At 30.1% G+C, this 10,066-nt stretch overlaps 1 protein-coding gene across 3 annotated transcripts; it reads left to right on the top strand.

The window, feature by feature from the left end:
- Positions 1-1,038: 1,038 nt before the first annotated feature.
- LOC145307620 (uncharacterized) lies at positions 1,039-9,707 on the top strand. Of its 3 annotated transcripts, none has more exons than XM_080150073.1 (16): positions 1,039-1,367; positions 2,499-2,622; positions 2,933-3,022; positions 5,117-5,215; positions 5,360-5,458; positions 5,619-5,717; positions 5,878-5,976; positions 6,130-6,228; positions 6,467-6,565; positions 6,726-6,824; positions 6,985-7,083; positions 7,243-7,341; positions 7,928-8,026; positions 8,580-8,648; positions 9,191-9,239; positions 9,494-9,707. In XM_080150073.1, exons 1-15 carry the CDS (start codon positions 1,263-1,265, stop codon positions 9,217-9,219), a joined length of 1,407 nt encoding a protein of 468 aa, XP_080006199.1. In that variant the 5' UTR covers positions 1,039-1,262; the 3' UTR covers positions 9,220-9,239; positions 9,494-9,707. The 3 variants fall into 3 exon arrangements, with proteins under 3 accessions (XP_080006199.1, XP_080006200.1, XP_080006201.1); XM_080150074.1 differs by having other exon boundaries at positions 9,191-9,235; positions 9,494-9,594; XM_080150075.1 differs by lacking the exons at positions 5,878-5,976; positions 6,130-6,228.
- The last annotated feature ends 359 nt before the right edge of the window (positions 9,708-10,066 follow it).

Genomic DNA, 10,066 nt, shown 5'->3' with positions numbered 1-10,066 from the left:
AAATGTGAGGGAATATTGGAGGCTAAATTGACAACAAGTTTTCTCCTGTCATAATATCCATGTATATTTTACATCCATTTAGCTACATTACTGAAACTGGGTGCGGCTTTTACTAAGATTGGATACACAGATTTATATCTATAATACAAAGTAGCTTGATGTCTGTCTGTCTGTCTGAAGCTTAAGATCTCAGTAACCACTAAACTGATTGAGATCTACTCTTCAGGGAATATACCTAATGGTCCTGTGGTGGTTTTAAGCTATTATCTTGAGGGTTGGGACACTACCACAATCTTCCAAAAAAATCCATCCATGTCTTTTTGTATCATCTGTTTTCACAAAAAAAATTCTGTATTTTTTTGGTGGGAGGAGGTGTTAAAAAATGAGAGGCTAGGGGCGAAGCTGCTAGTATAAAACAATGTAATACAGAATAATTTGGGGCCCTACATTATTGCACTGATCAAAAATAAAAAAAATCCTGCTTGGGGCCCTTTATGAGCCAAGTAAAACGTTGCATAAGTTGGAATTTTTATCTTACAAAACAAGATTTACAGGGGACATGGAATTGTAATATTCAAAGAATTTTTCTTCATTTTTATGTTTCTTAAGATATTGACAAAAATAAGAATAACTGAGTTATAATAATTATTTCTTGCATTGTATTATAAACAGCTTTCCGCAGATATAAAATATACAATTATAAGATTAAAACAAGTTTTTTTAGCCCAAAGATGCTGAACCCACAGGCTAAAAAATTGGTTCTAATTTTTCATATTTTTATATTCATAGAAAACTAAATATTTTACATATGGCTGAAAACAGGTTCTAATCCACTGGATATTAATCGGTTTTGAAGTGATATGGTAAAACTTTGATAGTTTTATATTAGAAACCCTCTCTCTTGAGTAAAGAGAAAATTTCCATTTTTTATCAATTAGTTCTTTTTATATAAACTTTATCTTTTGTTATAAAATACATGTCTTCATTTTGGAAAATAATTTTCTTGCCATACTAGTTTTCTCTTTCTAATTGAGCTGAGGCTCTAGTTACATAATCATCAGGGATCTACAGGGATAAGGGACAATGGCCAATGAATTGATGTGCATCCCCAATGATGATAAACAAAATAACCCCTTTTTTTAGATTACAACTAGTGGTTGAAAAGTTTGGACAATCAACTTAATGAACCAACCATTAAAAATTTGATTAAAATAAGAAATCTTTATTTCAAAACTTTTGGGACTAGTGTAATAAACAGCTCAATGTTCCCTTCCTCCCTGCATAACCATGCATTATTGCTAGATACAAGTTTTAGTAATACATCATCTGTGAACCAGCCAACTCTTAACATGAGAAGACTTAATTTTGTATGTTAAAGTTAATTATTTAGCAAAAGTGAAGGTTTTCTATAATTAGAGTCAGTCCATCCGTTTGTCCATAAGCCCATGGAATGGTTAGCTCTTTTGATTATTTTGGACAGGTTAGAATTGTCCTATCCAATTCAAACTTTGCATGATGATTCCTACAACAGTTAGGTATGATTTAAATAGCATAGCAACTCTATAATCATTATCAGAATGTCCATACATCCATTTATAGTATGTTGATTTTTAACTTTTTTTGACAAAAAATTTTCATGTGATGTAATTGATTTTTGAAATACTGATTCCTAGGACAACAAAGTACAATGCTATAAGCAAAGCATCTCTATAATTAAGTCCTAAAAATGTAAGTATGTCTTGAACAGTATCCTTTAATTAAGTAATATTGCAACAAATGGTTCTGAGAAAATAAGTATCATATTTTAATAAACCTTTGGAAACTTTAAAAAGTTTGAAAGCGGTTTAATTTTAAATTATTAGGTGGAAAAGTAGATTTTTAAAAGTTATATACCTAACACCTGTTGGGGGCTGTAACCTTGTTGGGTCTATATTTGTGGTTCCCTAAACCTGCAGGGCTAATATCTGCTTTATTATGAAGTATCCAAATATGTAGCACTAGCAGCTACACCCCTAGAGGCCATTAATGCCCCTTGCAATAGAGGGAGGGGAGGGATAGGGGAAGGTGATTTTCACTTTCAATTTTAGTTTTGAAAAAAAAAAGTTGCAGCACCCTATTAGGAAGGTAAAACTAGTAAGTCATACAGTGGATCTGCCTAGCAGGACTTTTCTGTTTTTTTTGGCAATTTTTTTAAAGAGGTTTGTGTTTCCAATAAAATAAAAAAAGAACTGTGAAGTAGAACCATATTTGTTCAGTGGTTAGTGCAACCCTTTAAACAGGCAGAAAGACTCTTACCTTTGCATAAGGATTAAAGATGAGTTTACCTTTGTAGCAGAATTTTTACATTTAAACTTTTTTGACCCTTTAGAATTCTTTAGAATGTTTTAAAACTTTAGTTTCAGGTATTTTAGAATTTATGTTATTGAATGTAAATAAATTTATGAAAAAGAAATTATCATATTTTTAGTCAATGCTAAATTTTTTTCTCTCTTTATAAGGTTTTCCTGTTGGTCCTTGCACATCAAAGTATATCCTGTTCAACAACTTCTCCTCCTCCTGATGGTATACCAACTCCTGAAGAAACAACTATAAGTGAACTAGAAGCAAGAGCTTTAGAGTTAGGTAATGATTTTTTTTATTTATTTCAAAAATCAATTCTAGATATCAATTAAAAACTTGCATATGGTCGAAATAAGAGTAATTGTTTATTCTTACCTAAATAAAATTTTATTATAAAATTAAAGAAAATTAATTTGTAAATGTATAAAACTTATATTTTATTCCTAAAATTGCATACATATGTATGTCACACAAAAGAAATTGTTAAGAGTAGGAATAATTTTTATAGCACTTTTTCATGCTTGTTTCAAATAAAAAGATTTGTTGCCCTCTTATTTTGGTATATACCCTGGTTTATTGTTTTTACTTTAAGATTTGGTTGAAGCATCTAGAAATGGTGAAATCAGTAGAGTCAGAGAACTAATAAGAAAAGGTGTTAATGTTGATGCTTATAATAATGAAGGTAAAGATTTAAATTTCTTTATGTGCAAAAAAATGTTAAAATTTTGTTTAAGATAGCATAATTAGTATTGCAAATTTTATATTTTTCTTTTTTTTAAGTTTATTTTCTTTTTAAAAATTTTATTAACCCTTTAATAACAACTCCAAGAATTTTTGACATACTCTATGCTCTACTTACTATAGATAGTTTGCATGGAAATCAAAAGATTATTTTGTTATGACCACTTTGACAAAAAAATGTGACTGCATATAAATGGACATGTCAACTTTCTCATCCATTATTAAATGATATGAAATAACTCACATTTAAGAAAAATATTGTTAGAAAACTTCATTTGTTTTCTTAATTTAAATGTAAAAGTTATTTTAAATATAATCTCGAAAAATTGTAAAAATTTGTTTTTTGTAAAGTTCTTTATCTAAAAGCAGAAATACAATTTAAGTTAATTAATTTTGACCAATAGGATAGGTGGACTAGAAACTACCTGCACTCTAATTGGGTGAATGATGTACAACACTTAAGTTTCTCCAATCAGAGCGCAGAGAGTTTTCAATCACAGATATCAAAATTAATTAACTTAAATTGTATTTCTGCTGTTAGATAAAAAAAATTACACAAAAAACGAATTTTATAAAAAATCCTTAAATTTTGATGCAGTTTTCATATCTTCCCCTAACATTAAAATTCCTTCCAACTTATATATCCTACTGTACACTCTAAAAAATATTTTTTGTGTAAATTCTTATAATAAGGTAATGTCTATTTGTCTTGCTGTACTGAGGGATATAACTAACTGCTGAACTGATATGGTACTCCTGTGAAAGATAAAGCTCCCAAACTGTTTGACTTTTTAAGTTTGGATATGACACATAACTGAGAGTTGGAATTTTTTTAATATCTCTATCCTGGCAGGCACAGGATGTTAGCAAACCTGGCAGAGTCATCCAGGTAAAGAGCAAAGATGTATTTTTGACTTAAACAAAGCATTTTATCTTACCAAAATACTAAAATATCCTCTAGGAGTACATCCTCATATTGAATACAAATGTTCAAGTCAATTTCAGGTTCCAGGTATGATCCTGTAGGTTCTGATCCTCCAGGTCTCCAGAAATCTTTAAAAGGCTCCTGTGCCCATTTACATAAAGATAAACATTTTCTGCAAAAACAATTTTCTTCTAGCTTCAAAAATAGGAAAATTACAGCAGTTTGAAATTTTTAAGTAAAAAAGGACCTAAAAACAAAGGTTGTTAAATAAAAGGGTGAAGGAAGCAAAAATTGACTTTGACTTACTTAAGGTCGGAAATTTATTATCAAACATTATTATTTTAGCCCTCTAGCTTTAATAGGAACTGAGGTAATAGGGGGGGGGGAGCATTGAACCTGACTGATTAATGTGCTGCAAAGGCCCCGACTGTTAAGGGTCAACAAAATTTTACAAAATAATTTACTTTAATTGTAACTATCTTTTATTCTTACTAGAAAATGGGGCTAGGATAATGATGGTTTTGCTAAACAATACTTTTATTGAATAATATCTATAATCCAAAGTAATACAATTGTAGCGTAGCCGAGGCAAAGAGAAACAGATCTTTTACTAATGATTATATATTAATTAAAATACAAGTTAAATGATAATATAGATATTAATAGTTCACAATATAAACTGAATACACTTTTGTCTGTGTCAATCCCAGAGCAGTAACCTGCTTCAGGAAGTAACAACACTAGACTGAGCTATATTTAATAATATACATATATTCTCTGGGAGAGAAATGTACTTTTTACAACACAATGTCTGTCTGTCTATCCGTCTGTCTGTCTGTTTGTCTGTTTGTCTGTTTGTCTGTCTGTCCGTCTGTCCGTCTGTCCGTCTGTCTGTCCAGTGATGGTTTTAAGCTATTTTTTTAGGGGGTGGGACACCTCCAACACCCACCCCCACCCCAAAAAAAAATCCACCCCAAATTTTTATTTTTTTTTTATTTTCATTTTTGAATTTAAATAACACAAAAATAGGTTCATCGAACTGCTTGGGGCACAGCCCCTAGAGGCGAAACTGCTAGTTTTTATATATTAGACAAATATATGTTTATCTAGGAGAAACCAGTCTTATGCATGCAGCATTTCAAGGACACACTGATATCATGAAGATTCTTCTAGAAAATGAAGCTGATGTCAATATACAGGATAATAATGGTTAGTTACACAATTCATTGTAATAATATTTGATATTTATTAGAACATGGAGCTGATGACTCTTCATAGGAGAATAAATGTTAGCTACACAATAGTTTTATTATATAATATTTTTATATATTAGACAAATGTATGTTTATCCAGGAGTAACCAGTCTTATGCAGGCAGCATGGAATGGACACACTGATATTGTGAAGATTCTCCTAGAAAATGGAGCTGATGTCAATTTACAGAATAATGATGGTTAGTTACACAATTTATTTTAGTTGTATTTATCCATCTACCTGTTAATTATTTATAAGAACATGGGGTTGATGACTATTCATAGGAGAATAATGGTTAGCTACACAATACTTTTATTGCTTAATATTCTTATATATAAGACAAATGTATTTTTATCTAGGAGTTACTAGTCTCATGTGGGCAGCATTTCAAGGCCACACTGATATAGTGAAGATTCTTCTAGAAAATGGAGCTGATGTCAATATACAGGATAATGATGGTTAGTTACACAATTTAATTTAGTTATATCTATCCATCAACTTTTTAATTATTTATTAGAACATAGGGCTGATGACTATTCATAGGAGAATAATTGTTACCTACACAATACTTTTATTATATAATATTTTTATATATTAGACAAATGTATGCTCATCTAGGATATACCAGTCTTATGTGGGCAGCAAAAGAAGGCCACACTGATATTGTGAAGATTCTTCTAGAAAATGCAGCTGATGTCAATTTACAAAATATATATGGTTAGTTACACATTTTTTTTTAGTTATATCTATCCATCTAACTTTTGATTCTTTATTAGAACATGGGGCTATTCATAGGAGAATAAATTTAAGCTCCACAATACTTTTATTGTATATTATTTTTATATATAAGACAAATGTATGTTCATCTAGGATATACCAGTCTTATGGCTGCAGCAGAAAATGGTTACACAGATATTGTGAAGACTCTCCTAGAAAATGGAGCTGATGTCAATATACAGGCTAATAATGGTTAGTTACACAATTTATTGTAATTGTATCTATCCATCTACCTTTTAATTATTTATTAGAACATGGGACCAGAATATTCATGGTTTAGCTACACAAAGAGTTTTATTTTTGGGGATGCTGCTTTGGGGGTTTCTCACCACCAACACTGGATTTGTTTCCAAAAATTAAAAAGACTACACATTTAGTATATTAGTATAAAATATTTTTATATATAGGAGACAAATGTATTTTTATCCAGGAGAAACCAGTCTTATGAAAGCAGCAAGGGAGGGCCACACTGATATTGTGAAGACTCTTCTAGAAAATGGAGCTGATGTCAATTTACAGAATAAATATGGTGAGTTACACAATTTATTTTAATTGTATCTATCCATCTACCTTTTAATTATTTATTAGAACATGGGGCTGATGACTATTCATAGGAGAATAATTGTTAGCTACACAATAGTTTTATTTTATAATATTTTTATATATTAGACAAATGTATGTTTATCCAGGAGATACCAGTCTTATACTTGCAGCAGGAAATGGATACACTAATATTGTGAGGATTCTTTTACAAAATAGAGCTGATGTCAATATACAGAATAAATATGGTTAGTTACACAATTTCTTTTAGTTGTATCTATCCATCAACTTTTTAATTATTTATTAGAACATGGGGTTGATGACTATTTATAGGAGAATTATTGTTAGCTACACAGTACTATTATTGTATAGTATTTTTATATATAAGACAAATATATGTTTATCTAGGAAGTACCAGTCTTATGTCTGCAGCATTTCAAGGACACACTGATATCGTGAAGATTCTTCTAGAAAATGAAGCTGATGTCAATTTACAGAATAATGATGGTTAGTTACACAATATACTTTAGTTATATCTATCAATCTACCTTTTAATTATTTATTAAAACATGGGGTGATGACTATTTACAGGAGAATAATTGTTACCTGCACAATACTTTTATTGTATAATATTCTTATATATTAGACAAATGTATGTTCATCTAGGATATACCAGTCTTATATGGGCAGCATGGAGAGGACACACTGATATATTGAAGATTCTCCTAGAAAATGGAGCTGATGTCAATTTACAGAGTAAATATGGTGAGTTACACAATTTATTGTAATTATATCTGTCCATCAATCTTTTAATTCTTTATTAGAACATGGGGCTTATTATAGGAGAATAATTGTTACCTGCACAATACTTTTATTGTACAATAGTTTTATATATAAGACAAATGTATGTTCATCTGAAAGATACCAGTCTTATACTTGCAGCATATAAAGGCAACACCTTTAAGTTTTTATTAGAACAGGAGACAGAAAATTATTCTTAAGATACACAATACTATTATTGTATAATATTAATAGATAATAATATTATTAGTTTCACAATATTATTTATTCTTCTACAAAATGGAGCTCATGTCAATTCAAGGAAAAATACTGGTTAGTTACACAATTTATTGTAATTGTATCTATCCATCTACCTTTTAATTCTTTATTAGAACATGAGACCAGAATATTCATGGTTTAGCTACACAAAGAGTTTTATTTTTGGGGATGCTGCTTTGGGGGTTTCCCACCACCAACACTGGATTTGTTTTCAAAAATTAAAAAGACTACACATTTAGTATATTAGTATATAATATTTTTATATATAGGAGACAAATGTAATTTTATCCAGGAGAAAACAGTCTTATGTTTGCAGCATTTCAAGGCCACACTGATATAATGAAGATTCTTCTAGAAAATGGAGCTGATGTCAATTTACAGGATAATGATGGTTAGTTTCTTAATATTATGTTGTTGTATTTATCCATTTACCTTTTAATTCCTTATTAGAACATGGGGTTATTTACTATTCATAGTATATATTTTTTGTATTTTAGAAGCTAAAAGAACCATGATTTTAGAAAATTTGTACTTTTGTATCTATAAACATAAATTTCAGTGGCAGCAGCTGTACTTGACAGGTCCAGCAGCAGCTCTGGTAGTCAGCTGAAAATTTTTAAATGTCATATAAGCATGTTAGAAGTTTAAAATTTGATGTCTCAAAATTATTGTTACAGGAGCCATGACCCGGAGGATTAGGACCTGAGGATTTTACCTGGAACCTGAAATTGGCTTGATTTCCTATATTTCATAATAGGATGTTCTGTGCTTTCTTTTATCTTCTAAACAAAGGAGCTACAGCTTTGATTGTAATCAGAATTTTCTACTATTACCTCCCACCCTGTATGTATCTGTTTACAATTCATCTTTTCTGTTCAAACTATTTTTGGTCAAATATTTAGTTGTGAATCTAAAATGTGTATTATAGAAATTAATATCTCTAGGTGACACAGCACTTGACTGGGCAATAATTGGAGGGCATACTGAAACTGCAGATGTACTTATAGAAAATGGTAAGTTTACATAAAGTCCCATTCTTTTTAAGAGTTGGTTTGTAGAGGAAGGAAGGGTGGCTGGTTCTAAAATAACCGTTTAGCTAGAGGGCTTTTTTATAGTTCTGACTTGCCTCCTTACCCATATTATCTAGCAGCCCTAATCTGTAGGTCCTTTTTGTACTTAAAGAAACCTATAAATTGGCTCCAGGTAGATAAAGAACAAAATTTTGTTTTTATGGTTTCTTAATTTTTAGAGAGGTAGACAATCAGAAAGACAGATAAAAAAACAAGGAGTGTTGAGGCTACACATTTTAAGATTAACATTGACAATCTTTTTTTGTACTAAATTCTTCTAAAATTCTATTCTCTATGCACCAGGATCTATTAATAGTTTTGTGACACTTTGGTAACTTTAATTGGTCACAATGACCACTGACATGTACATAATCTCTCAAACAATTAGAATCAAGAAGCCTTGAATAAAGGGACAAAATATATTTTCTTACTGTGTAGTCTACTGTGTTACTCTAGCCGCACGTTTTTTGTAATGAATATTTCAGGAGCTAAGAGAGGAAGTGATATTGAGTAACTTAACAACAATAAATGTAGGTAAATCATGACATAAATATGACATATGCAATTAGCAAGAAAAAAACCTTAAAGGTGGAATATTCTCTTTAATTATTCAAGATGAAATTCCATACTATGTTTAAACAAAGATTAATGTACAAAATCCCCACATCCTTTTATTATTCATTTTCTGTTGTAGAATAATTAAATCTATGAATAAGTTAAGCCCAGCAAATCTTTTTTTTGTTGATTTATGTGCTATTTTCTTATAATATTTAAAGTTAATACTTCAGAACTGTCAACTGCAGCAGATAAAGATCCTTCACAGAACATATTTTGGGTCATGTGAAGTAAACAAAGTAGCAGGATTCGTCATATTTTCACAGAAGCTTTTCTGCTCTTTGTAGCCCCTGCGGTGGGCTCTTACCCTGCAGGACAATCACCTGATTAAATCTAACCTAACCTGAAATAACCTTTTAAAACCTACTTTGAAAATATGACTACTATATAAACATGGTATATGGAGCAAATTGGCATGAATTTTGACTAAGTAATAAAAAATTGATATTAAATATATAATTTAGTTCAGTTTACCAAAAAAATAATCTATATTTGTGGGTATTAGAAACTTAAAATATCAAGTATTAGGATCCAAGCATAAGAAATTTAAAAAAATAATACTTTGAATTAAATCAATATTGTTTGTACTTTCAAGATTTTGCCAGTTTGATTTATTATCTGTTGAATATATATTTTGTATCCTTTTTAAGTTAACTCACAAACAAAATATGAATTTTAAATATTTATTCAGACATTACAAATTGTTTTGTGCATGTTTGCACTCTTCAGATGTCAATGTAAAACTA

This window comes from Acartia tonsa, chromosome 15 (assembly GCF_053477335.1).
Source record: "Acartia tonsa isolate MP-2025a chromosome 15, ASM5347733v1, whole genome shotgun sequence".
Taxonomy (NCBI): domain Eukaryota; kingdom Metazoa; phylum Arthropoda; class Copepoda; order Calanoida; family Acartiidae; genus Acartia; species Acartia tonsa.
Note: the sequence above shows the minus strand (reverse complement) of the source record. Positions and strands in the feature narration are given on the sequence as shown.